This window comes from Lutzomyia longipalpis, chromosome 3 (genome assembly GCF_024334085.1).
Source record: "Lutzomyia longipalpis isolate SR_M1_2022 chromosome 3, ASM2433408v1".
NCBI classification, from domain to species: domain Eukaryota; kingdom Metazoa; phylum Arthropoda; class Insecta; order Diptera; family Psychodidae; genus Lutzomyia; species Lutzomyia longipalpis.
Window position 1 is genome coordinate 25,360,494 of NC_074709.1, and position 27,992 is coordinate 25,388,485.

At 35.0% G+C, this 27,992-nt stretch overlaps 4 protein-coding genes and 1 non-coding gene across 8 annotated transcripts in view; 1 reads left to right on the forward strand and 4 right to left on the reverse strand.

Moving 5' to 3' along the window:
* The window catches only part of LOC129792945 (beta-1,3-galactosyltransferase 5), a 1,144,668-nt gene that overhangs the window by 1,014,063 nt on the left and 102,613 nt on the right, over window positions 1–27,992 (reverse strand). The window lies entirely within an intron of this gene.
* LOC129792893 (unconventional myosin ID) lies at window positions 190–19,487 on the forward strand. Its single transcript, XM_055832305.1, has 8 exons — window positions 190–306; window positions 3,111–3,319; window positions 3,390–3,496; window positions 6,114–6,309; window positions 7,061–7,503; window positions 13,886–15,744; window positions 15,839–15,999; window positions 19,046–19,487. The coding sequence occupies exons 2-8, from the start codon at window positions 3,228–3,230 to the stop codon at window positions 19,209–19,211; spliced, it is 3,024 nt and encodes a 1,007-aa protein (XP_055688280.1). The 5' UTR covers window positions 190–306; window positions 3,111–3,227; the 3' UTR covers window positions 19,212–19,487.
* Trnak-cuu (transfer RNA lysine (anticodon CUU)) lies at window positions 16,379–16,451 on the reverse strand. Its single transcript has one exon. It is a non-coding gene; the product is annotated as a tRNA-Lys (tRNA).
* Window positions 19,410–27,130, reverse strand: LOC129792911 (aryl hydrocarbon receptor nuclear translocator homolog). Of its 4 annotated transcripts, none has more exons than XM_055832327.1 (9): window positions 27,004–27,130; window positions 26,138–26,681; window positions 25,571–26,065; window positions 25,345–25,495; window positions 22,344–22,456; window positions 22,141–22,261; window positions 21,964–22,072; window positions 21,746–21,881; window positions 19,410–21,671 (listed from the first exon to the last, which is right to left on the reverse strand). In XM_055832327.1, the coding sequence occupies exons 2-9, from the start codon at window positions 26,658–26,660 to the stop codon at window positions 21,454–21,456; spliced, it is 1,866 nt and encodes a 621-aa protein (XP_055688302.1). In that variant the 5' UTR covers window positions 26,661–26,681; window positions 27,004–27,130; the 3' UTR covers window positions 19,410–21,453. The 4 variants fall into 4 exon arrangements, with proteins under 4 accessions (XP_055688302.1, XP_055688301.1, XP_055688299.1 ...); XM_055832326.1 differs by having other exon boundaries at window positions 26,138–26,684; XM_055832324.1 differs by having other exon boundaries at window positions 21,746–21,902; window positions 26,138–26,684.
* Window positions 27,124–27,914, reverse strand: LOC129792993 (uncharacterized). Its single transcript, XM_055832514.1, has 2 exons — window positions 27,527–27,914; window positions 27,124–27,468 (listed from the first exon to the last, which is right to left on the reverse strand). Exons 1-2 carry the CDS (start codon window positions 27,864–27,866, stop codon window positions 27,278–27,280), a joined length of 531 nt encoding a protein of 176 aa, XP_055688489.1. The 5' UTR covers window positions 27,867–27,914; the 3' UTR covers window positions 27,124–27,277.

A 27,992-nucleotide genomic window follows, 5' to 3' on the forward strand; every position in this document is an offset into this window, starting at 1 on the left:
AAGCTTGGTCAGCTTACCCGTACATTTTTTAGCTGTGTGAATGTCAGAATATCGTTCAGCCCACATAAAAATTAAAAAAAAAAAAGAGGAAAAAGTTATAATATTCCAAATTAATTGCTCTCCCAATTTTCATTGCAAATCAACTCAACGTTGAGGTTATTATTTGATTCAACATTGCTTGAGTTTTATTTATTGGGGCATGTTTGACACCACATCATCAGGCCAGAGAGCAGTTGTTGAGCTCACTCTTCGGGCTTTCCGCAAGACTGATTTCACCGGCTTTATTTGAAACATTTTCCCTCCCAAGTAAGTGCAGTAAAATCCACCAAACAATTCTCCATCTACTCGCGAAGTATGCAGTGCGATCAATTTAATTTTCATCGCGAAATTTTCCCTCGCAAAAGGCACTTGAAAGCAAAAGAAATCGTCGCGCGACCGTCAAGACGGATTTTTATGGACAAAGAGTGATTTCTTTGCTGCTTCCGCATCATATTTTAGCCTATTTATAGAACACTCTTTCTACGCAAAAAAAAAGAAGAAAAATTCCTCCAAATTCCAGTGTTCGTGCGTGAATGGAAACTCGTGATGATGAAGTTCTTTGGAATAAATTGAAAGATTTTTTTCGGGTGGATTTTTTTGTTGACGTGACTCATCGTTCCGGTTTGGCACGAAGGTGCAATAAAACCCGATAAAAACCTTCGTGAAGAACGTGATTTGAATAACAAAATTTTTTGGCTTCAAAAAATGTTAAACATTCGTTGAAGAGTTTTGGAGTAAAAATTGGGTCTGAAGGAATTTATGTTTTTTTTATACTTTTGAGCAGCTGAAAGTGCTTTATGTGGTTTCTTTTTTTTTCTCCTATTTGAAAAAGAGCCAAATCAGCGGTTCAAGGTGAGGGAGGTCGCACCACAAAGTCCACGCACTTCCAATAAGATTCTCATTCGAAATATTAAATTCCATGCAAATGAACGGAATAAATTCCGTTAGAGATGATTCGTAAAATTATGAAAAATTCGGTTCAGTTTACATGGGATTGAAGTTTTTAAAATTAAATCAAGGGGAGTTTATTAATAGCGCCAAATAATTAAGTTGAGAAGGTTAAGAATGATTTACTTCCTTCGGAGTTTACTTAGGGAAGACGTGGGTAAAGTTGTGATATTGGAAGAATTTAGATAAAAAAGAAATGATTAGGCAAGATAGAGAAAAATATTCTGAGAAAGAACTCTTCTTTAAATTTTTACTCTTTTTTTAAATTCTTATTCAAAAAAGTTATTAAGTTTTTTTTAATAATTAATTACGTTGGAAATTTTCCCGACTGGCACACATTTAGTATTTTTTGTAGGTAAATATATATTTTTTTAATGTTCTGTTCCGAAAGTGTGAAGAATTCTAAACTGATTCCGCAAAACTTGATAAATCAAAAGCAGATGAGAGTTGTTAACAGACAAATAGAGGCAACGTTGTTGCTGGAACGACAGCTAAAGAAACCGTGGATCAATTCAAATGCATCTTAGCAAGTTTTTCCAAAGCAGCCAAAGATTTCGACACTTCTATGCGTCTATACGTCTTCTATACGTCTCATTTAATGGTCGATTTGAACTTATTCGATTAAATTCATCTTCTTCTTTGCTAATGATTCCAGAAGAACGAATCTTTCATTTGTCTGTTAACAACTCTTTCCAATTTGAAGTATAAAGCATTATCTTTTGTCTCTAGTCCGGTCGGGTAAATATTTTACAACTTATTCCTTTTTAATTCGTTAAGGAAACAACTATAGACCAGCCGGGTAAACTTTTTAGGCCTCATATATAATTTATTACGCATCGTGTAAAAAATCAAATCTCTAACATTTGGTTTATTCTTAACATGTTGGGAAAGAATTTTTTTTGCAACATTTAAGCAGCAAAAAATATCACAGAATTCTCCTTTTTTACTTTTAAATATTCCCTGAAATAATTCTTGTTTCAAGGCCTGAAGAAGATTCCTTCTGCATCGTAACGACGATTAATTGCAGGAATAAAAGACAAGAGGGAAGATAGAATTTTGTATTTTTTTATTTATTTAATGAAAATATTTCAATTTTTGAATTAAAAAATTGTTTTATATTGCCCCGGGCTCCCCTATTTAATTTTCCCAAAAGGTGTGCAAGGAATTTCCTTCATGGACTGAAAAATCAATTTTAATTTTTTTTTTTCAAAAGAATTTATTAGGAAATTTTCAATAAATCTTTCCAAACTTCAATAAAAATCCATTTCATTGCAATATAAAGTATTGAATGGAAAGTTTCTTTTATTTATTTGATTTTTATTAATGAAAAATTCTCCGTGTGTTTTGAATTAACCCTGAAGAATAAAAAAAAAATATTATAAATCTATTAACTAAAAATCCCATCGTCAATCCATAAATCTCACTGACTGCGAGAGATTTTGTGACTCAGTTTTACGTGAATGGGGTTACGTCATTTTATTTTAGTAGAAAATACATTTTAATATGTATACAAGCAAAATAGTTTAAGAGTCGATGGGAGCAAGTTGGAGATGTTAACCCTGAGACGATGATGCATCAACAACATCTTTGAGCTTTATCTCAACAAGAGAATCATATTGCAAGATTTTTGATTTTGCATCAAATCTCAATCTGGCGATTGGAAGATCTCTCACAGAGATTATTGAGAATGAATATATTTTAAAGTGATTTTCTCCATATTTAAAATGTGCATTGAAATAACGCGCGCACGAGACATGTGAGGCCACAAAAATATTCACAATTGACCATTAAAATGACTAAACTGTGTGTAAGAAAATTCACGCCGCGATGACTCAATAGAAGCATTGCGCGAGTACCTTGTAACGCGATGGAGGGAACTTTCGCGCGCGCTTAGTCAGTTTTATGCTGACCCGTGGTAAGGTGTGAGGTCCGTTGAGAATTTCCCGCGCGAACGTGAAAAATTGAACATTTTCAATCAATTTGATAAGAAATTTGAAGAGGGAAAAGCCGCGAGGAGAGGGCGCTTTCTTTATCAGTTTGTGTTGTGTGGAGAATATCGGTTTGGGTGGCATAAAGTGCTAATCAGCTTTTCAGTGTGATGATTGTCTCGTTGCCTTGAACAGGTGCCCGCGTGAAGATACAACACCGCCCTTAAAAGAGTGACTCACATTCCCCCAAGGAGTGTTTTTTCCTCCAGTCCACACAGCTAAAAAGAAAGAAACGACAAACGTGCCCCTAAAATGGTTATCACGGAGTCCCAGGTTGGGGTGCACGACCTCGTGCTCCTCACGGAGCTCACGGAGGAACAAATTGTGGAGAACCTGCGGAAAAGGTGAAAAATTTCAAAGATTTTTCCTTGGAATTTTTTTTTATTAAAAACTCTTTGTTATTCCTGGACACAGATTCCAAGCGAATGTGATTTACACGTACATCGGGGAGGTGTGCGTCTCCATGAATCCCTACCGGGAGATGAATATCTACGGGACGGACAATGTTAACAAGTACAAAGGTGAGCTCATCAGTTTTCTTTCCATAAAACACAAAATTTACTTAAAAATTCCATTATCAGTTGAATTTTCTATTAAACTATATTGAGTTGTGTGCTCGTGTCCCACCCACATTGACAAATTTCTCTGATTCAACATCAACCCACTTCCATAGAGACTGATAAGGGGGGAGTATGATATCAATGTCTTAGAATTTATGGTTTAAAAGGAAATTTTCTTCCTTTTACTGGATAAATTTAATTTATTTTCTTGGAGGAAAAGTCATTAAAATTCAAAGGAAATTATATAAAATAAAATGTGATAATTTATTTTTATTCATTTCATCTTTGAGCCATGAATGTCATTAACACAGTGACTTCACACCTACAGTTAGTGGTCCACCTTTTGCATGCATTTGAGATTTTATTGGGAAGAAAATTTATTGATCAGTAAATTAGTCTTTTGGTGAGAAAAATATTCTCCTGGTTAAATGAAAAATTTTCTGATCAAAAAACTAAATTTCTGAATGAGAGATGAGCGCTTTTGAAGCTAAAAATCTATTCTTGATTTTTTAATTATTTTTGGCAATTTTTTTTTACCTTCTTGTAGCTGATACGGCCATACCTTTCACTTTGAGACTCAAAGTTTGAGTATTGTTCGACTTGACCCACAATAAACGCGTTCACTTCCTTATTGATTGATTGATTTTTCATTTGAAATATTGGTCTTGTTTTATCTAAAAATAAATGATAGATTAGGTACATTTTTTGCCAAAAATAAACTATCGCCAATAGATTAAAATTAATAATAGTTTTTGAGACTTTTTTTGCTTTCAATTCTCCAAATCAATTTCAATTAAAAGTTTTAAAAATAATGGATTATTATGTATTAGAATTGTGCGATTAGTGTGTCAGGGAATGATACGGCTTAACCACAAGAAGAACTATTTAGCTTGTAAAATGTTTTTAATGATTTTTCTTAATCCTTTCTATTGATTTTAATCGAAGGAAAAACTGACTAAAGAATAGCAGCAAAGAAAACAAGATAATTTGTATGAATAATCTTAAACCTTCTAATCTAAACAGAAACATTTAAAAGTTTTTCTTGTAAATTCAGGAAGAGATAATGCTTAAATGCTTAGGTTTGTGAGGTCAGCGTATGCTCCAAAGATCGTGATGAGGTTATCTTAATATAATTTAATAAATTGAATTAAATAAGATAGAAGGGATAGGGGTAAGGCATAGCATTTTAGAGTAGGTAATGGATTTTATGCTTCTACTAAAAATTTTTAAAATGATTTTAGATTTTTTCATGAATTTTTTTTTGAATTCTTTTTATCGTCATTTTTAGAAATTTCTACTTTAAATTTTTCAAACAAAGAGTCGATTCTATAAAAAAATCCATTTATCTCTAATAGGTCAAGAATTATAAAATTTTAGGTGTTCAGGAAAAAAAATTATTTTAAACTTTTTAACAGTTTGTTTCATTCTTTAATCGTATCGTATAAGGAAAATACTTCGATAGGAATTATTAAGGATCTTTGTAAAAGATTTCTGAGTTAGAAAATGTTTAATTTTTAATTTAAGACGTTGCAATAGAACTTTTTAGAACCTTCAATTGTCTGAATCTAACAACAAACAGAAAAATCTTATAATTCAGACTTATTTCTTAATCCGTCTAACTACGTTCCAACATCTAACGTTCTAGCAAGTTAATGAAACATCCTTTGGATTCTTAATAATTTTTAATTTTGTTGAAAAAGGTATAGCTAATAAATAAGATAATTTTTGGATATTTATTCTTAAATATTTTTTTCCTTGTTCTGCAGATTTTTTATTTTAAAATTCTTTTTTTTTCTTCGAAAAAAAATTCCTCAGTTTTCCTTACTATATTTTAACACGATCGATTAACTTTACATTCAACCTTTTCCCAAAGCTCCCAAATAATAATAAAATTCTCACGCCCAAAAGTCTCCCGCTTGGACATCTTTTATTTGCTAAAAGTATTACATATTTCTTCCTCTCTCTACGGGGCAGCGTGCAAAAGTGTGAAGAAAAATGTTTTTTTTTGTTGTTAAATAAACAGAAAAAAAATAACTTTTACTCCTAAGCGCGTCTCAAGTGCAAATTTGCCTTTTTCTCTCTTCTCTTAAATATGCCAAAGATGCGTTAATGGAGTAATTTTAGCATCACTTTCCTCAATGAAGTGAAAAGAAGAAAGAAATGAAAATGAAAATGGCAATGATAGAGGCGCGAGGAGCTAAAATTGGCCTCCACTTGCTGCGTGCCTTTTAATGTTCTTCCTGTCTCGTCATTTTTATTGACAATATTTTCTCTTCCCTTCTTTCGTTCTCTTCTCCAATCAATTTCCCGTCATGTCGCCACACTTTCCGTTTTTTATTGATCAATTTGCCCCATTATTGTGCGAATTATTATGTAATTCGTTCTTCTAATCTTATCGGGAACTCTTCAATAATATTTTATTTATTGTTTCTCCTTTTTTCTGGAGTGTAAGAAGAGAAGAAACTTGAGTTGAAGAAGCTTGATAAAAATAATAATCAACTGATTAAATTCAACGGGGGAATTTTTCAAGCCAAAACAAAGAAGAAAATTAAGATTTTCCTCTCAATTTTCCTTCCAGGCAGGGAACTCTTTGAGAATCCTCCGCATATTTTTGCCCTTGCCGATGCTGCCTATCGTGCCATAAAGCAGAAGAATAGCGACACATGCGTGATCATTTCAGGAGAATCTGGAGCGGGAAAGACCGAAGCATCCAAGATTATTATGAAATACATCGCAGCTATAACAAATCCCGAGAGTCAAGCTCAAATACAACGGTGAGACACTTTTTTCTTTCTTTAAGCTTTCTAACCATGCCGCACAACAAAATAACATTTAATGTTCTATTGCTAAAGTCATTGGGAAATACGTTTTTTTCTCTAATTGCGTGGAACAACAACAAAAAATGAAAGTATGGAATGAATTTATCTAATTTTATGAAAACATTTGTGCGAGAAATTGCTGAAATGTGCAACAAATTGCAACAATTTCAAACATTTTTCCTTTATTGCTCTATAATTCCATTTGTTTGTTCTTTGATTGGCCGTGCTTCAACGTCAAATGTGCTGCAAATAGGCGCAAAATCAACTTGAATTATTCTTTGGATTTATTTTTTGTTAATTTAGCATGAAATTGTCGTTTTGATCTGGTTTTAAATGGTGAATGAAATGTTTGAAAAGTCTTCAGAGAAATGAATTTGTATAAGCTAATCGAGCTTACGGGAGCTTTTATTATTTAAGAGGCTTCATGGTTTACAAAATTTAGGAGGAACAAAGAAAAATTAAATAGATTTTAAAGAATTCTTCGAAAGGTCGAAAGGTCTTGACCTCAGCTAAAACATATTAAATTTTAAAGAAAATCGATAAAGCCGTTCCCGAGATATTCATTAAAATTATTTTTAAGGCGCCTCTTGTGGCGGTTTCCCAAAGTTTCATTGTCCATTTTAGGCTCAAAAATTCTCCTAAAATTGAATAAATTCACTGAATTAGATTTTCCTAATTTTCTCCCTCATTCCAATCCTTCACACAGGGTTCGGAATGTCCTGATTCAGAGCAATTCCCTCCTGGAATCCTTTGGGAATGCAAAGACAAATCGCAACGACAATTCAAGTCGTTTCGGGAAGTACATGGAGATTGTGTTTGACTTCAAAGCCGATCCCGTGGGTGGGGTTGTGACGAAGTATCTCCTTGAGAAATCCCGCGTAATCCAGCAACTTCCGGGTGAGAGGAATTTCCATTGTTTCTACCAACTCCTCAATGGGGCCACGGACAAGGAGCTCAAGGATCTCTGCTTGTCACGCAATCCGAGCCAATTTCACTACACAAGTCAGGGGACAATCGATGCCACGGAGAAGGCCAACTTCAAGACCACCCTGGCTGCCCTGACATCCCTGCATTTTACAGCTGATGAAATTCAAACCATTTGGCGACTCCTCGCAGCCATTCTCTGGCTTGGGAATGTTCAATTTAAAAGTGAGTAAAAAGTTTTTTTTTTCAATAGAAGATTTTCTATCATATCAATGCAATCGTTTGTTCATTTGCTTACGCAATATTGGGGGAGATAATTTGACCTAATTGCCTCTAATTGATGACCAACCTGGATACATTGCGACATAGTGTAAAGAGGGCACAAATAGATGGGAATAATATTAATTTAATATTCTCCGGCGCAAAGTGCATTCGTGGTGATGATTTTATTGAATTTTCGTGGAATTCTCAATTCATTTTATCATAATTCCATTGACGGAAGCATTAGATAAGAAGTAGAATGAAAATCACACGGTGGGGCCAATGAATTGAAATAGGACAAAAATTTTTAGTAAAAGAATTTCAAGAACATTTTTAGATTCATTTTTTTTTTAATTTGTTTATTTGATTCATTCGCTTTAAGGTTTTTTAGGGAAAAAATTGAACCGAAATGTGGATAAAATCAATCATAAATATTCTGAATAATTTTGCAAATATTCGGAATATTTTAAAAATATTAAGAATAGGATATTTTTTATTTTCAATTCTTGTTAGATTTATTGAGTTTTATATCATGTAAATACTTAACGAATATTCATTTTCTTCTTTTAATATTTCTTCTCTTGTTAAAAATAAGTTGAAACAATATTACCTAAAGAATATTCCGATTAATTTAGGAACAATTCAAGTATTTTGCAAATATTAAAAATATTTTAACGTAAAGATTATTTTGAGGATTTTCGCAAAAAATCTGATAAATTTTTTGTGAATATAATTATATATTCGGAATATTTATAAAATATAGGGGAACGTGGCCCAATTCGGACCCCCTAAATTCTGTTTCAGAAGGATTGAAAAAAGTCATATTAAAATGAATTAAATCTTTCCAAGTTTGGTACCATTGGAAAGGTCATTTAATAGGCTAACTTTGTTCTATAGATGCAAACCTTCTAACTCTTACCTGTTCTGAGTAATAATGGAATTAAAAAAAGTTGCTAAAATTGCACTTTTTCACCACGGTGTTCTAATTGCGACCCCCCGAGTGTTCCAATTGCGACCCCCTGTTTTTGCCGTAATTTGTGGGTTTTTCACTAGTAGATCACTTTTATCACTACTATAAATAGGAAAAACACCATGAATTACCCGGAAAAGCCGGAAAATCAAGAATTTATTTTCATTTTTCCCCACATTTGTTTTGACATTTCGCCCTTGAGGTGACTACACACACTTTCACACACACCGACAATTGCGCACTCACTAACGTAATTCGCAGAAAATCCACGAAAATTCTTCTGAGGAATGCGTAAATTACACTAACTACACTCCCCTTTGGCTTTAGGAACATTTTCACTGCGAAAAAACTTTCAATAAACGTGAAAAAATATTGCTTTTCCCGAAATCAAAACACAGCGCGGTCTGTGTAAGAAAGACACTTCTACACTACTACACGCACGCGCGACAGCTTTACCGTGGTGAGTGGTGGAAATAGACGGTCCGAATTGGAACATTTTGGGGGTCGCAATTAGACCATTCTGCATGTATAACATTTTCACTTAATTACTTAAAATACCTAAAATCTTTCAAAAAATTATAAATCAAGTAATAAACTAGACCCTCTAAGCTACAGAAACGCGGCATAATATGAGACATAATAGTGGGAAAAAAACTCATATCAACTTAGTTTCTAAAATCAGAAAATGTCGGCCAAGTGCTGAAAATGAATTTTGATTTTTAATTCGTCCTGTTGTGTACCAAATTAATTTATTTTAGGCGCTAACATTACCTTACGATAATATCTTCATAATGTAGTGAAACTAATTTTATAATATTTCGTCATTTACGAGAAAAAGGGGCGGTCGCAATTGGGCGGCGGTCCGAATTGGGCCACGTTCCCCTACGAATTTATTTATGGAATACTTCGAATCCTCATAATCTTCGGGAGCGTTTACTTGTAGTTTATGCTTTAAAAAATATTAAACACTTGAATTATTAAAGAATATTCAGAGTTAAACTCAGTTTATTGAGAATATTCATCCATATTCGTGAAGTGTTCAAACCAATGCCGAATTTCCAATTTCCAACAACTCAATGAGAAAAACACTTAAAATGCATTAAAAAAAAAATATTTTTTACAGCCTTATCACAAATGAAAAAAAATTCTGTACATAATAATTGATCTAAAAAAGTAAATTTATTAAAAACTAATTTGTACAAAACATTAAAAAATATTATATACAAAAGTCAGGAAAAAGTTTACAAAATAGGTGGAGGATGATTCTCGAAATCTAACCTTAAATAATTATTTTCTCGCAGAAAGAATTCGCAAACATTCTGCGTAATATTCGTTCCGTAAACATGCATCGTTAATGTGTGGGTTGATCTTTCGTGTAAAAATTCAAAGATACTTAACCCATCCTCACTTTTTGTATGATATATCATACGCAAAATTGGTAGTTTTTGATTAATTTTTGTGACGCGAATTCGCAAAATTTTCCTTCCGGATTAGTGTTTTCCACTTTTATGGACCCTTAACTTATTATATTAATTTTCCTGGGTGTCAAAAACATAAAATAATATTATTTTTTGACAAAAATCTAAGTGTATCCAATTGCAATGTTGTCCGGGAACCAAAATGTGTGTATTTCAAGTGACAATTCCCTTTTTCTCCACAATATTTTGTGCAAAATCTCTTAATTATTAATAAAACTTTGTGAATTAACTAAAATATCCGTCTCCGGCCGCAAATTATTTAATATTTTACGCGATAAACATCTGCGTATGATATATCATACGTTGGTTGAATTGAGGTACTTTTTAGGTTAAAGTGCGAGTTTATTTCTGTGAAGGAAGATCTAAGGGTTTGGGAATAAAAATACAAATTGCAGTGAAAAGGAATGCCAGGAAGTGCTAAATCAGGTACATCGTAAGTATTAATAAGTACCTAATACCAGGAAATATAAAAATTATAGCAAAAATCGTGATTTTTGTAGGTTTGAGAACGAAGAAGGATAGTACATCCGGCTCTGTCCGGAGACTTGTCAGCATATTCACCAGAAGTCTCCGTCCTAGAGCAAACCATGCAACATGAGATGGTTATTTTACTTCCTGGCTACGCAACTGTTTGCGATGAGGATAACTGCGGGATTCAGGACAAGTTCAGTTTCTATATTCTTAGAGCTAGAACTCTACAAGAACGCGGTGAGTTGATTCTGAAACCCAAGGATTGGTGTTCTATTGGATCGATTAATTAATTGTGGTCCAAAATCTAGCCAAAATACTTAATTTCAACATAAATTATGTAATTTATGCACTTATATTAATTAAAGACGTTGTTTCAACACTGAGAAAAAATTGGATTTTTTCAACCCCCTTTCGTTAAACGTATGATATATCATACGGTGTCTACCGACGCCCCCATGGGGGCTAAAAATTTTATTTTCAGGAATTATATTTCTTATAGGTTTATTAGTCAAATTCTAGAAAATGAAGGTCCTAGGTACAGAAGATCTATGACCTCGTTAGCATGGGTTAAAATGAAGTCATTTTCCAATTGTATGCAGTTTGATACGTCAATGAAGGTAATTGATGGATTTAAATGCAGAAAAAGGGCTTTAAATGCTTCAAATTAAGTAAAATTACTGAGAGCGTACTAAGCGGACTGGCAGTGTGTCAAATAGTTTTCGTAGAAAAGAAATGGCAGGACGAGTAACCCATTAAGCAATTACTTCCGGAAATTTTACCTGTGGAATGACGTAGGACAAGGATATGAGTCAGTAGGATTCAGCGGGATTTAATTGAACTTTTCGGTTCAAGAAAATCTTGAGAAAATCAAGAGGAAAATAAATCTAAAAAAATGAAAGTTTTCTGAATTTTTATTGATTAATTAACCTGCTGGCCGCCAAGACCTTGGAGCTTCCTTAGAGCGCCAAGGTGGGGTCGTTGAACGACCCCAAGAAGGAAGTCGATTTTCTCATAAACCATACAACCGGGAACTGTCGGGTCACTACCTTTAGACTCCTTATATAGTCCTCTTGCCCCTTGCATCACAAATTCTCCACCCGGAAACACGCAGAAGAAGATATTAGGGAAAAACATTTTTCACTCATTTTTCACACTTTCTTCGTGAGAAATTTGCCACGAAGTTGACCGCAACTGCTATTTTTTTTCACTACTTCCCCACATTCCCCTCACTACCCGCACCGTGATAAATGGCAATATTTCTCGAATATTCTTTATTGTTTTGCACACTTATATGCTTCTAATTATGTTTTATGTTGTTTATGTTACTTATTCGCGATAATTCTGACACTGAGAAGGTAAAGTGAGAAAGTAAACACAACCCTTCAACCCCCTTCAACCATATGATTTATGATGTGACTAACTTCATTCTGAGAAATTTTCCGCAGCATGGCCGTTACACCAATTTTTGAATTCCCTTCTTCTACATTTTCCTTAATAACTTTTCTTGTGGTGGACGGATTGAGCTGAAATTTTTACACAACCTCCTCAGATAACCAAAGAACTTATTTCCAAAAGATGGGAATGGTATCTTTTATATTTATTAAGTTATAGCACGAAATATAGGGCTGGGGTCGTTCAACGACCCCGCTTGGCGGCCTAGAGGTTAAAATAAAAAACATTTGTTAAATAAACTTTTCAACCCTGGGATGGAGGATATAATAGAGTTTTACCTTATTTTTTTTCTTTTTCTCTCAAACGTCTTTTTAATTTTTTTCATTCGATTTCTTCAGTTTTTTTTTTATTCTAAATGGATTTAAAAAAAGGAATTAATCTTCTTAATTATTTGAATACGTATTTTTTTTTAAACTAATTCAGTTCAATTGCTCCTCATCAGTCTCATCACGTTCTTTAGAATTTTATTCTAATTAAAAGAATATTATGCAAAGTACGTTTTTCACGGTAAATTATAATAATGCTCTGCACCTGTAAGTGCTCACTCTGAGAAATTCCCTCATTTCTCAAAGCTCTAGATTGAGGGAAGAGATTAAAAGTGCACGATTGTAATCCGCATGAGAATTCTTTTTTTTTTTTAACTTAAGTGTTGAGCTACTTGAGAGACATTCTTCTTCAGCGGGGATTCCTCTGCATTACCACGCACTGCTGAGCTGTGTCTTTGTCACAAAATTAATCTCTTTCCCGCCCAATTTTCTCGCTCATGGGCACGCATCGAGATTTGCGGAATTTTTTTCTGCTAAAATTGTTGAATGTTCTGAATTCTCACTCTGTGATTCTTCTTCTTTGAGAGATTTCACAAGAAGACATTTTATCCTTTTGGAACATTTTTCAAGCCCTGAAAGGGAACTCTGTTCAATCCATTTGGGACAAATAATGTTACATATTGGGCCTTTTTCAGCGACCAAGAAACCCTTGAAATCTTTAAATTTTGTACTGAAATTCAAGATTTCTAACGAATTTAAGGGTTTCTTGGTCGCTGAATAAAGACCATTGCCAATGAAATTTGTTTAACCCTTGAAGGATCCGATATTTCTAATCTCAAACTTTTACCTTATTTTTTTTTTTTCTAAAAAAGAAAATGTTTCCAAAGGTTTCCTTTCAACGAAGTTTAAGTAAAAAATTAAACTTCTCAACACATATAAATGTAAAATTTATGATAAAAAGAATTTTATCTTTTGAAGATTTTTTTATTTTATAGCTTTACTGCCCCAGCCTTTTCAAGCCACAAGGCCTTTTTTTTTGAAGATTTAAAAAAATAAAATTGGTTAAATCCTCCAGGGTTAAAGTTAAGGGAATTTTCTCGATCTTTTTTAACCATTTTTTCAAAAAAAAAAAAAAAAGAAATCTTTTTTAACCTTTGGAACGCTACGATCAAAATACTCACGCGCATCGCCATAGGGTTGATGATCGACCCCATGTATTTTTTTTTAAATTAAACGATTTTTTTCTATCGAATAGGAAGTTTTATTGACTTTTAAGTACACAGAAAAATATTTAAACAGATTCTTTGATATTTTCAAAGACTTCTAGGTTAGAATTTTCGAAAGAAATATTCGACTGTTAGCAACTAAAAGCCTCTTATTTTTACCTTTTAGGCATTGAGATTGATCTGTAGAATATTGTGGGTGTTTTTAATGGAAAAATCTGAAAATCCATGGAAAAACGTATATATTTTATCGTTACTACAATTTTTAAATTCCCCCTTTCTTATATTTTTATTAATAACTTTTCATCTGATGATCAGATTAATCTGAAATTTTTACAGAATCTTCTCAAACAAGCAAGGAATTTATTTCCAAAAAGATTCATATCTATATAGCTGTCTTAGAATTTTTGCAGTCATTACGTACCACTCCTCATGGCAATCCAAAGGTTAATTTTCTATTTAAATTTCTCCCTTTGAAAAAAAAAGGCGAAGACGACAAGTTGGAGGTTGCAAATCAGAATGCCCTGAAGAATGTTTCAACATTGCTGCGTGTCACGGAGACGGATCTCCGGCATGCGCTCACGGGGCGCGTGATTGCTGCCCGTGGGGATGTAATGGTGAAGGCACACAGTGTCACACAGGCGGAATTTGGACGTGATGCCCTGGCCAAGTCAATCTATGAGCGTCTCTTTGATTGGATCATTGAGCATATTAATCGGGGCATTGCGACGCCCGGAGATAAAAATCTCCAGAGGTACTTCCGGGAAATTGGCGTCCTGGACATTTATGGGTTTGAGGTGTTTGACACGAATAGCTTTGAGCAATTCTGCATAAACTACTGCAATGAGAAGTTGCAGCAACTCTTCATTGAGTTGGTGTTGCAGCAGGAGCAGGAAGAGTACCGCCGGGAGGGGATTGAATGGACGGTCATTGAGTATTTTAACAATCAGATAATTTGCGATCTCGTCGAGAAGCCCCATACGGGGATTATTGCAACAATGGACGAGGCGTGCCTCAATGTGGGGAAGATAAATGATGAGATTCTCCTGGAGGCGATGGATAAGAAACTCGCGACGCATCCACACTACAGCAGCCGACAGTTGAAGCCAATGGATAAGGAGTTGCATCATAAGAAGGATTTCCGGATTGTTCACTTTGCCGGTGATGTTGTTTACAACATTGATGGGTTCCTGGAGAAGAATAAGGACACACTGTTTCAGGACTTTAAGCGTCTCCTGTACAGCAGCAAGGATCAGTTCCTGAGCAAAATGTGGCCTGAGGGGGCACAGGATATTGCGCAGATCACAAAACGCCCCCTGACGGCGGGAACACTCTTCCAGCGCTCAATGCAGGAGCTCGTGAAGCAACTGAAGACAAAGGAGCCCTTCTACCTGCGTTGCATTAAGCCCAATGACATCAAGGCACCGGCTAAATTTGACACAGAACGCGTTCGGCATCAGGTGCGCTACTTAGGGCTGCTGGAGAATGTCCGGGTGCGTCGTGCGGGCTTTGCCCATCGGCAGACCTATGAGAAATTCCTGGGACGCTACAAAATGATCTCACAGTACACGTGGCCCAATTACCGCGGAGCTGGGGCACGGGAAGGTGTTGAGGTGCTCATGAAGGACACCAAATTCCACCATGACGTCAAGTATGGGCGCTCGAAGATCTTCATTCGTACCCCCGGGACGGTGTTTGAGCTGGAACGGCATCGCAATCAAATGATCCCACATATTGTGACGCTCATTCAGAAGCACGTTCGTGGATGGATCTGTCGGCAGCGCTACCGGAAGATGGTGGCAGCACGCACGATTCTGCGGCACTACCGCAACTACCGCCTCCGGAAGTACGTGGAGAAGTTGGCGAAACTCTTCAGGAATGCCCGAAACGTCCCGGACTATGGCAAGAGTATCCAATGGCCGAGTGAAAAGCTCGTTCAGCGTGATGCCAAACGCATCCTTCATGATATTTTCACAAAGTGGCGCTGCTTCATGATCCTCAGGCGATACCCACGCTCTGAATGGCCAACGCTGCGCCTTCAGATCGTTGCAGCGCATGCCCTGGGAAGGAAGAGACCCCACCTGGGGCTCCATCGCAAATGGCAGGGGAACTACTTGTCAATCGCAGCGGAGAATTCGCAGTACAACGCATACAATGCCAGCGCGAGGACAATGATGAGTACGGACAACTTCAAGAGTATCCTCTTTTCGGCATTTGTGAAGAAATTCAATCGGTTCAACAAGAGTGCCGATCGTGCCATTATGATCACCGAGAATGCCATCTATAAGCTCGAGGATGCCAGGGGAAAGTTCCGGAATATGAAGCGTTCCATTGCCATACGGGATGTAAGTTACAAAGAAAAAGAAAAAAAGAATTGGGCAGAAAAGCCTTCCCGGAAGGATTTTTTTTCTCATTAATTTGTTGTTCGTTTGTTTGCAGCTCACGGGGCTCAGTGTGAGTCCAGATCGGGATCAACTCATTGTTTTTCACTCACCAGACAACAACGATCTCGTCGTGGCGCTCCAGGGGGAGAATGGGGCGCTACTGCACGAGGATAGAATAGGGGAAGTCATTGGGAATGTCTGCAAGAGATTCTATGAGTGAGTACTATATTCTGTTGAATTATTTTAAATATTAATTTGATTTAATTTAAAAAATATTAAGATGTGATTAAAATGAAAGGAGTTTATCCATTTTTGTATGGGAAAATGAGAAAAGTTCTCATATTTGAAAGAACAATCAAAATAAGCCTGAAAGGATCAAAAAAAGCATTTTTCAAAGCAAATCAAATATTTTTCATAAAAATGTTAATAATGACGTCATCAGTGTGATTTTTTTACCCCTTAATGCATGAGGCATCGAAATTCCCAGTCCTATCAAATCTATGGAGCATTAACGCAAATGATTCATATAACAAGAATATTTTTTGTTTATTTTTTATTTGAAAAGGACATTCATACAGTCAAAAAAATTTTTTTTCGCCCAACGTGGGGCTCGAACCCACGACCCTGAGATTAAGAGTCTCATGCTCTACCGACTGAGCTAGCCGGGCTGTCGCATTATATAGGAAAAAAATTGAGGTTCTTCAATAGAAAATTAAAGAAATTTTTAAAATTTTATCAATTAAAAGAGAATAAAAAAAATAATGAAAGACAAAAATAAAAATTTTTATAAATGTTAAACCTTTCGCGTTTTTAAGGTCATTGGTAGACCCAAACATGAAATATTTTATTTTCCCATTTTTTATGAATTTAATTGTTTTTTCTAGTAAGAAATACATGAAATTCACGCAGAAGAAGTCGAAGACGTTTTTCATGAAAAATGCCCTCTGAGTTCGTTTATAGAATAAATATCGTGACAAAAGAGCGCATGTTTCAATGTTTTTTTTATGTTTCACGTTGGATGCGAAAGAGTTAATAAAATTGATTGAGAAATAATTTATTAATATTAGAATTGAATGTTTAATTGATACAAATTCCAATATTTTTCCCTAATTTTGAGGGAGTTATTAAAGAAAAATTTACGTGAACCGAAAAATAAAAGCAATAAAGAAAATAAATATACAACAGAAGCCGCCAATGAGGTCAAATTCATGGATATTTTGCATTTATATAGCAAGTAAATCAATAAATAAAACTTTGAAAGTTTATTTAGCAATTCCCTTATGAGTGTTGTGCTAACGAAGTTTAGGATAAATTGAGAATTTTTATTGAGAACCCACAATATTACGAAGGGTTCGAAAATATGTAATAAAAATCAATAAAAGTAAAAGAAATAGCCCGTTTTTTTTTTACAGATATTTCAATAAAAGAACTTTACCTGTTTTTGTATGAGAAAACTTCTTTAGAATAAACATTCAGGATAAGCTAAGTTTGCCAGTGAAACTACTCCCTATTTTAGCTGTGTTTCTTTCAGACACAGCTTTTGTGTGCCGAGCAAAATCGAAAGTCGTCAGATCGGGCTCAAACTTGGTATGAGCACGAATTAGGGTCCCCACATTCCAAAAAACGTATGCGCCAAAAAAAATTTTTTTCCGGCCGGCCGTCCGGCCGTCCGTAGTACAACGTTAAATTGCAAGAGAACGGTAATAGATAGAGACTTGCGGTAAACGGCAAAGTTTAAAAGTCGACTGGAAGACGTCCGATTATGACGTCAAATTTTACCCCCCACCCCCCCGTCCGCCATTTTGAATAACCTCAAAATTTTGTTTTCGCTATATCTCAGCCGCTATTATAGCTAAAAATCTGAAATTTTTATATGTTGTAGGGGCCATCAAGACCTTTCCAACGATACCTCATTTTCGAAAATCGGTCAAGCCGTTTAGTCAATATGGCCGCCACAATTTTTCATCGAAAATCGACCATAACTCGAAAACGGCTTGACCGATTTTGAACAACCCGGGGTCAAATGAAAGATCTCAACAAACCCTACAACTCTCTAGAACATCCGAAGTTTCAAAAGTGACCGCTAGGGGGCCAAAAATCAAAAACAAAATTTTCGATGAGTTTTCGATGAATATCTCGAAAACGGCGACATAAATTTTCTTCATTTTTTGATATGTTGTAGCTGACCATATTATGTAGCTTCATGCCAAAAATGAAGAAAATCTATGGATCCGTTCTCGAGATATAGCCTTCTAAAGTTGGCATGTCATATCTCGGGTTCTACAAGTCCGATCTTGATCAACTCAAGCACAAATGAAAGTTTTAGAGAAACCCTACAAATGTCTAGAACATTGCAACTTCGAGAAATGACCGCAAGAGGCGCTAAAGTCAGAAACAAAGTTTTCGAAAATTTCGAACTCGAATTTTTCGAAAATGGCGACATAATTTTTTTTCATTTTTCGATATGTTATAGCTGACTTCAAGACCTTTCAAACAAAAAAAAAATTATGAAAATCTATGGATCCGTTCTCGAGATATGGCCTTCCAAACATTTCTTAGGGTATGACTTTTCAACTTTTCCCGACTTTGCGCGTATTTAAACTAATTCGCGTTCTAGTTTGCTCTCACAAAATTGGTACACTGAAAGAAACACAGCTCCCGTAAGCTTGGTCAGCTTACCAGTACATTTTTTCATTGGATCATTTGGGAAAAGCGGAAAAATTCGACGATGATTTGTCATAAAAATGTGAACAATGACGTCACTTCTATGCTTTTTTTGTCTCTTTCATTGCATAAAGCCCAAAATGCGTCGTCAAAAATCATACACGAAGCATTAGTATGCGTGCTTAATGCAAATAAAAACAAACAAATTGGTGACGTCATTTGTTGTGTTTTTTAGCAAATTTTTAGAAATTATTCCAACTGATTCTAGTAGAAAATGGGAAGTTTCTCTAATAAATTTTTCATTAATTTTCCGATTCTTTATATGGGTTTTGTCCATAAGAAACGGGTAAGCTCCTTTATATAGCCTTGTCTCACTTTTCTTAATTTCTTTTTTTCACCCAAATTGTCTGTAAAAGATTTCATTTCAAAGAATCATTCGTTCCATGTTGAATCTTTTAATGAATGCCATGAGAGCCTAAAAAATGAATAAACTCCTTTAAGCTCTAACAAAGTCAAAAAAAAAATTAAAAAGCTGAAATCGAAACCTAAATACCCTTTCATTGAATTTCTTTTCTTTTTTTCTTCATCTCCTTCACAGCATCCACCGTAGCGACCTGAAAGTATTCGTGGAGACATCGATATCGTGCCAGTTGGGCAAGAAAGCCCGCAAATTGAACGTTGAAGTTGTGTCGGCCAACAATTTGCCAGCATTCCGCAATGCCGGCCACCTCGTGACATTCGAAGTGCCTCCAATATCCAATTAAAAAATCCTTTTAAATACTATTTAAAGAAAAAAAACTGCTCTGTGTGCTTTCACAAAGTGCTTAAAAAATGCTTGAAAAACAAGAAAGAAAAAAAAACGTGCGTGCTACTTAAAATTTTTGTGTTTTTGAGAAAAACCTAAAATTGTATTTTTCTAATAACTTAAAAAGTATAAAAATTGAAAAATAAAACAACAAGAATGATGGTCATCAATGTAATTTATATTATTTTTTTAACAATATATTCTCGTACATAAATATATTTTAAAATTAAGAAAATTCTGGGATTTTTTTTCTTTATTTCATTTTCATCTGGATTTTTGTGAAATAGAAATGCTGTTAAAAAAAATTAAGCTGATGGGTAAGTTAAGAAGTCAGAAAATTCTGTATTTTAATTCTATTTCTCTAAACTTTCGGGTAATAAAATCATTAAAAAATAATTATTTAAAGATGAAATAAAAAGAAAAATTCTTAAATAAATCGTGGAATTTGAGAAAAACTTCTCTCACTTAGCTATTGCAACGAAAATTTTTTCATTCACATTTCCGTGTTTTTCTTCTTCTCTTTACTTATATATTGCCCTTAAGAATTATATTTCTAAAATGTTTATTTACTTAATTATATATTCGTACTAAATTTAATCTTTTTTATCTACTCCCATCAATTTTTTTTTAATTTTTCTTTACTATCTATGCACTTAATTTGCAAAAGAGGGGAGAATGTTCTTATCTAACTCATTTTTTATATTATTTTATTTATAATATTTCTCTTATAATCTAATATCTAAATATGAAAGTCATCGTTTAATTCTTTAATCCATATTAAAATGCATTATTATTATTTTTCATTTCTTATTTTATTAATAACTTAATTTAATTGAGAAGATTTTTCTCTTTTAATTTTTTTATATCAAAAATCTATTTTTTTTTTCAAAAGATTTTCTCATCAAATGTTGGGTCATTTAATGCATTACTTTTGCATTTTTTAAGAGACTTTTTTTTTAAGTACGTGGGATTGGGAAATAGAGCATGGAATTTCATAGGAAACTCCATACGACAGTCGGGTGGATTAAATAAAAATTAAAAAAATAGTGTTTTAGTGGGGAAGATTTTATAAAAGAATATTAAAAATAAGTTCTGAAAGACGTGAAAAACATTCTAAAATAACCAGAAAAATTGTCTAATTTTTGAAAGAAATTTTTTCTTACAATTTGCATATTTTAGGGGGCAATTTTGAGTAGGTACTCTGAAAATTTTGATTTTCTTGTGAATTTAAGAATGAATGAATTACTTAGGTCAATTATATTAACTCCAAACCTCTTTTAATATTTAATAACTTAATTATTCAAAAAATTGAATTTTAAGAATTTCAAATAATTCTCAAATTGAAAAATTAGATTTTGTAATTTTAGTCAAAAATCTGAGTTTTTTTTTTCAATTTCTGAAATTTTCTTTTTAAGATGATATTCAGACTCTTAACCCTTTCATGTTTTTTGGGTCAAATATGAAACTTTTTTCCTCCAAATTTTTAAGACTTTACAGACGAAACTGATTTTCTAACGGAGCCGAAAGCTCTGGAAAACGTGAGTATTTCTGGGTGAGAAGTCCCCTTTTAACCGATGAAAAACCCGGAAAATTATTGTTTTAAGAATTTTAATTATTTATCCAAGTTACCAATGCATAAAATTCACGCAAAGGTTAAATAAGACGTTCTAACTGAAAAGAGTCTCCTGAAGTGGACGCGAAAGGGTTAACCCCTTAAGGATTGTAAGGAATCCAGCGGGATGAATAACGTAAAAATAATATTTGGGACTTTCTTTAGTCTCAAATAAGTTTGAAATTCCTGAAATTTTAAAACAAAACCATAAAACTTTCATCTGCTCGTCAAATTTTCAATTTTTTTTCTTTTTTTCTGAATCGTTAATTTTTTTTTTCAAAATTTCTTTCTTTTACAAAGCAAGCCTTGAACTGCTTGAACTTTTCATCATTTATTGTGAAAATTTCGTTAAAAATTATTTTTTTTTATTAAATATTCTTAAAACTCAAATTCTGAAATTTTCTTTGATTCTAAAAATTTATACAAAAAAAATACTTTTCATGCTACCAAAATTCCCCTAAAAGTATGCAAATTGTTTGAAACTTTTTCCCTTTTTACAATTTTTTTCTTAATAAAAAGAAAGTTAATTCTGGTTTTGTTCCCACGGAGAATGTTTAAGAGAGCTTTCCCGGGGAAAGTGGGTGATATTCTACTCAAAGGGCGTTGTGAACATGTTAATGTTGAGATCCTCAAAGGACGTTGTACCACTCTGATCAAGCATCTGAAGCATATCCGACAGTTCCTGCCCCTGTGGCTGCCCTTGGGGATTATTTGGCGTCACAATGGACACCGTGTGTGCCGTGGCGGCCGTTGAGCTTGGTCCTGCGGGCTCTGGTTGTTGCCCCGGTGCCTGCCAGCCCCATAAATCTGCAAAGAATCGTTGAAATTGTTTAAAAAAATCCCATCAAATGAATTTTTTTTTAAAGTAAAATTGAACGAACTTGTATTGGTGTGCGGAGGCTCCGCAGTCTGATAGTTTGGTCTTAGTCCTCCACCACTGAGTTGTGTGTAGGTGGGACCACTTGGGGAGCGTGAGGGACTCAGCTGATTGTATTGATAACCCTCCGTGACGGGTTGCTGCAGAGAACAGAGAGTTTCCTTCAGGAATTATCTTCTTTTTTGCGTTCTTTTCCTACAAAATTCAAATTCAAACACTTACCTGCCGTATGGGCCATGCTGTGGGCGCTGGAGTGGGTGACGTCGTATTATTCTTATGGATTCGTCCTAATACTGTGTTGGAAGTGGCTGGAGCACCCGGAGATGCGTACCTGAATGTTCCGAATTTTAATGAATTTTTATCACTTTTTTTGAGATTTATTTTGTGTGTTGTTCTTACCCAACAGGAGACGAAGACATCTCATAGCCACTGTAGGCTGCTGTTGTTTGGGTACTTCCTGGACGTTGAATGTTATTCTGATTGGAAATATGCGGGATCATCTCGTGCGGGTTGTAGACGCCTTGAGATAGGAGCAAAAGAAAAAGGAACTTTAGAACAAGAATTTCATTTAATTGAAGAGACGAGAGGATATTCAAACCTACCGCTCACAACTGGAGGATCTCGTCTGCTTTGAAGGGAATAATCGAGTCCAGGTGCTTGATATGCTTGCTCTGTGGGATCAGGTGTGACGTTCTCTTGTGTTGCATGAAGTGATCTTCAAATAAACATCATCAAAGAAAAGAAAATTAACTAAAACTCCTATCCTTTCTAAAGAAGGTTCACAGGGGCGTAGTCAAAGAGGCTAAATACCTTACTGAAAGGATAACATCCCCTAAAAGTTCAGAAAGTTAAAATTTTTCTTTAGAAGTTAAAAGAATTACGTTAAAAAAATTAGAAAAGAAATTTTTAAACGTTAGAAAAAAAGACAAAAACAGAAAAAAACGTCAAAAGTTAAATAATATGTCAAACCTGAGAAAATAAGCGTCTTACACGTTAAAACAAACGTAAGATATTAGAAAGGAAACGTTAAATATCATACAAGAAACGTCAAACATTATAAATTACTATCAAACGTTAGACAAAAAATGTCAAACTTAGAATAAATGTCAAATATCAAAAACGTCAGAAAAGAGACGTTTAACGTTAAAAAATTTCAAACAATAGAATAGTTAGACATTAAAACGAACAACGACAAAATTGTTTAGAAGAGAAACGTCATACTTAGAAAAGAAAGTTCTAAATTTATAAAATAATTGTCCTACGTTAAAACAAATGTTGGATATTAGAAAAGAAATTGAAAACCTTTAAAAAATAATCGTCAATCATTAAAAAATACCATCAAACGTTAGAAATAGTGACAAGTATTTGAATGAAACGTCAAACAGAAATGTCATACGTTAACAAATATATGAAACGTGAGAAAGAGGCTTCAGACATTGAAACAAACATCAAAAGTTAAAAAAATGTCGAACGTTAGAAAATAAGAGTTAAATGTTAGAAAATAAATTCCATAAATTAAAATGAATTTTAAATATTAGAAAATAAATTTAAAATGTAAAAAAAAATAATTGTCAATCATTAAAAATCTTTTCATTTCTTTTCTTACAATTTGTCAATTATAAGATTTTTGGTATTCTATGAAAAAGCTTACAAGATTTTGATATTTTTTTTCTTTTATTAATTATCTTTTTTAAAGAAAAATTGCTTTTCCAGGGCTCTTTTAAGATTTTTTTTCGCTATTTTATGGAACAACAAATCTTTTTTTTTTCTTTTATGGAACTAAAAAAAATGATTTAAAAACACCAACTGTCAAAATCTTACAACAACTTTAAGTTGTAAAAAAAGAAATGAAAAGTTTTGCGATAGAATCGACTTCTAAACAAATATTTGATAAAAAAAAACGTCGAACGTTTAGAACAAACGTCAAATGTCACAGAAGAAACGTCAAAAGTTGAAAGAAAAATATGTGTACGTCAGAAAATAAGCGTCATTCGTTAAAATGTTAGTGATGTGTCAAAAAAATGTAAAAATTTTCAAGAATAATAATCAAACATTGAAAATTAACATTAAACATTAGAAGAAAAATATCAAAAATTTAATTTAAGAAATGTCAAGCAATTTTTAATTCAATTTCAACATTTTTATGAATAAAAATAAAAACTCTTCCTTGAATAAAGGAGTTTATTCAGGCCAGTATGAAAGATGATCCTCTGTCGCAGAACAATTTTAACCCATTCCATCTTGTAGAGGATCAAAAAACATTGAAGAATCGCGAGAGAAACTCCCCAAAATCCACTGGGATCACATCGAAAAGTGCAAATAAAAATTGCCAAAAAATTCAAATATTTCGACGCCATTTGACGTTTTTTTCCCTATAAAAAATGTTTGAAAACTTTTTTGTAGACTTGTCGCTCATTTTCCGTGGAGTTTTTTCTAGTCAAAATAAATGTTTATTTTTTCGTTTCTGGAGTGATTTCTACATCTGAATCAGGTGATCCACAGTGAAATGAAGCTGAGGGAGGTTGATACAACCATCCCCTTGCGAATCAAAACAAATCTTTTTACATTTCTTGGGCCTCTTTGCCAGTGAGAATTTAAGCAAATCTTACCGAGTTGAATCCCATCCAGCGCAATATACCTGATTCAGATGTAGAAATCAGTTTATTAGTCAGTATCCGGAAACATTCGACGGAGTCATCAAGCAAATCGTGACCAGCACGGAAGACATTTCTGATATTGCTCCTGAAAGTCTCCTTCTGAGATTGGAACACTGAGCAAGTCCACAAAATCTTCATCACCGTCTTCCCATTCATCTTTCCCAAGAGCAATGACTTCCTGGAGCTGACAAAAGTGATTCTCAACTTTCATTTTGCCTCTCAGAGATCTTTTCTGCAGAATTCCCATGAGGTTTTGCTGGAGAAATTGGGACCTCCGGAAGCGAAAGATTTGCTCCGACGCATTGAAATTGAATCAATGGGCAGTGAACAGAGATTCTATGCCCTCCTCCTTGTTGCATCCGCTCTTGAGGAGGCTGAAACACCAAAAGTAAGTCTCCAATTCCTGGACATAATCTCCAAATCCCTCCACACCGTGGAGATTATCAATAAAGACATCCGGAAGTCTCATGAAATTATTCACAGCAATAAACTCCCAATGAGTTTGATTTCTCAGTGCTTTGAGAGTATCATTAGATGCACAGACTTCCAAGGAGCAGAAGATTTCACAGATTCAGATGTAGAAATCACTCCAGAAACGAAAAAATAAACATTTATTTTGACTAGAAAAAAACTCCACGGAAAATGAGCGACAAGTCTACAAAAAAGTTTTCAAACATTTTTTATAGGGAAAAAAATGTCAAATGGCGTCGCAATATTTGAATTTTTTTGCAATTTTTATTTGCACTTTTCGATGTGATCCCAGTGGATTTTGGGGAGGTTCTCTCGCGATTCTTCAATGTTTTTTGATCCTCTACAAGATGGAATGGGTTAAAATTGTTCTGCGATAGAGGATCATCTTTCATACTGGCCTGAATAAACTCCTTTCTGTTCCCTTCTTTACCCCTAAAATCTCATATCAGTGAAAAAATTATAAAATTCAACTCACTTTGCCGAGCTATTCGTGCAGACGATGTACTCCACTTCATCCGTGTAGGGATTGAGGAAAGCATACGCTTGCGTTCTTAGCCAAATCCAATCGCGATTCTTTGACCGGAAACGGTACATAACCGAAAACATTTGTCCCTTCTGCTTGAGGACTGCAAATTGATGCAAAAAAATCATTTTTAACGTCTTTTTTTGCTTTCAAAATCATCTGAATAAAAAGTACGAACCCTGCTCAAAGTTCTCCTTCATGTGATTCTGATCTTCGGGATGGAAGAATTCATAGCAGAGCTTCCCAAGGAGATCCGTTGGGGCATAGCCGAGGATATTCATGACACGCTGATCAACAAAGGAGAATTTCCCATCCATTGTGTGACGTGAAATGAATTCATTTTGATTCTGTGACCCCGAAAGGTCCGATAGGTTAGATGTGGATGTAACCTGGAGGCGTCCAATGGCTACAAGGCAGCACGGGCTGGCGTGCATTTCATCGTCCACCCCGCGATCCATCTGGACGCCGGGGAACATGTCAGTTGGTGGCCAATTCTTTATGTAGCCCGTGCAATGGACTACGGCGTAGTTTCGTCCATCGCGCGACTGTCCGAGGGAGTTTCTCTGTTTGAGACGATTTAAATGCCCCGTGGCCATTGTTTCGGGATTCAAATTCCCAATTCGCATGCGACAGATGAAGCCACGACGGGAGCCCATGCACAATCTCATGGAAGCTGCAAAGAAAGTTGAGAGAAAAGTTTCAATTTGTTGGTGATTTTTGTGGAGGAAACGAAGGGAAAACTCACATTGATGTCCTTCCTTTTTAACAGTTCCCGTCTTTAGGTCGAGAATCCTCCCGCTGTTTTGGGGTTCTTGCGTTGAAAGCTGCTCCCGGACCTTCTCAATGTCATCCGGATGAACATTGTCAAAGATACACGAACCATACCATTCGCTCTGGCTGTGATTGAGCACCGGCGATATGGAATCAGACACGTAGATGATCCTCCCAGTGTCGCAGGAAACAACAAAGAGGAACCCATCGGCTGCTTCGAGGATTAAATGCTTCAACTCCTGATCCGTGAGGAAGGATGGCTTGTACGTGCCATCTGTGCTGGTATTCCCCGTTCCCCGGAGTGCCTTCATGTGCGCCACAGCCATACGGAGGATTGTCAACTTGTCCGGCTTCCGGGCGAGAGCACTACAGGTGGGCACCATGTCCGACAGCTCCGTAATGTACGCCGTCATCTTATTCCTGCGCCTTCGCTCAATCTCACAGTGATTCTCCCTGCTGGCAAATCTCTCCTTATCCTGAATATTCTCGTCCTCCATCGTTGCTCCAATTCGATGAATCTGCTGCAAAAACAAAGAATTCTTCAAGAAACTTCGGGGCGGAGTCTCATCCCAAACTCAACCACAACAGAGAAAACACCTTGTTCAGCACAAAAGCACCTCAACGCCCACTGCGCTCTGTACAAACAACAAGGTGTTTTCCATGTCTTTTTGCACATTTTGCCCGTGTTTTCACTTTTTCATCACATTTTATTTTGTCAAAATAAGAAAACAATTTTTCACGAGAAATTGATGACATTGACACTTGATTTTCTTTTGTGCAGAAATTCCCCATTTCTCCGTGAATTTCCCGCAAAAATAGCAATGAAAACAAGCAGGTTACCTTTTAATTTGCAAATTGGGAATGAATTTGGGGTGAAAATTGTCAATTTTCCTTGGGAAAAACACAAAAACATTACACAAAATCAACTTTGGCAAATATTTTTTACGCCATTTTTAATTCATGTGTCAGATTTTAGTTAATTTCAAATCTCACACGGAGCGCTGCAATCGGGAACATTTTTGAAAATGTTTTAACGGTCTGAATTGGAACTTTTTTTTACAATTTATGAATAAAATCGAATTAAAATGAATAAAATTGAAGGAATTTCGTTAAATTAGGAATTGTCAGAGATATTCATGATATCTGATGCATCAGAGGACTCATCATCAGTCTCCTCGGAGTCATCCAAATCGTCCAAATGGAGCTCAGAACGGAGATTTTGGGCGAACTGTTGAAGACTCAAATTGCTGAAGCGATCACGATGGAGTTTCTGGGCCACAGTAGCAAAGACATCGGTCGCGGTTGCTGAAAACAAACAAAAAATTAACTCCCATTGATCTTGATCCCAAAAAGGATCTCCTACAAGCTTCCTGATCGGAATCTTCCTGCTCATCTGGATCCCAGTCTCCCAGTTTGAGATAGTAGAACTCTTCTTTGGGCAAATTGTGGGTGTTCTTCCCACAGGGCGTTGGGAGGAGGTTGCAGACGAATGCAAGGCGCAAATCTGTCTCATCCAGGTGAGAAAATTCCGGGAAATCCTTCAGAAAATCCCTCCAAAATCCATCAAAACGCGCCAATTTGATTCCTTGGCGTTCGAAGATATATTTTGACATTTTAGCGATGAGTTCCGGTGTTTCGTGGCTTATAACCAGATGGTCCTGATCCAGGGACTCTGGGGCACTCTCCTGGCTCGATTGGTTCATTTTATTTTATCTTTTTATGCTGAAATATTCAAAAATTCCGTCCTGAAATTTTTGTAAGTCTTCACAGAGTCTTTTACTTTTTTGAATGAGAAAAAACGGTTACATTTGCGGTTCTTTTTTGCGACT

Excerpts from the sequence above, each read along its gene's own strand:
- LOC129792911 (XM_055832324.1), bottom strand. The coding sequence starts at position 26,660 with ATGGAGGACGAGAATATTCAGGATAAGGAGAGATTTGCCAGCAGGGAG. Across the intron at positions 26,066-26,137 it reads TAAAAAGGAAGGACATCAAT|CTTCCATGAGATTGTGCATG; the intron begins GTGAGTTTTCCC and ends CTTTCTTTGCAG. Across the intron at positions 25,496-25,570 it reads GAAGGAGAACTTTGAGCAGG|TCCTCAAGCAGAAGGGACAA; the intron begins GTTCGTACTTTT and ends ATCAATTTGCAG.
- LOC129792993 (XM_055832514.1), bottom strand. The coding sequence starts at position 27,866 with ATGAACCAATCGAGCCAGGAGAGTGCCCCAGAGTCCCTGGATCAGGAC. Across the intron at positions 27,469-27,526 it reads AGATTCCGATCAGGAAGCTT|CAACCGCGACCGATGTCTTT; the intron begins GTAGGAGATCCT and ends GTTTGTTTTCAG.
- LOC129792893 (XM_055832305.1), top strand. The coding sequence starts at position 3,228 with ATGGTTATCACGGAGTCCCAGGTTGGGGTGCACGACCTCGTGCTCCTC. Across the intron at positions 15,745-15,838 it reads GTTCCATTGCCATACGGGAT|CTCACGGGGCTCAGTGTGAG; the intron begins GTAAGTTACAAA and ends GTTTGTTTGCAG. Across the intron at positions 16,000-19,045 it reads GTCTGCAAGAGATTCTATGA|CATCCACCGTAGCGACCTGA; the intron begins GTGAGTACTATA and ends TCTCCTTCACAG.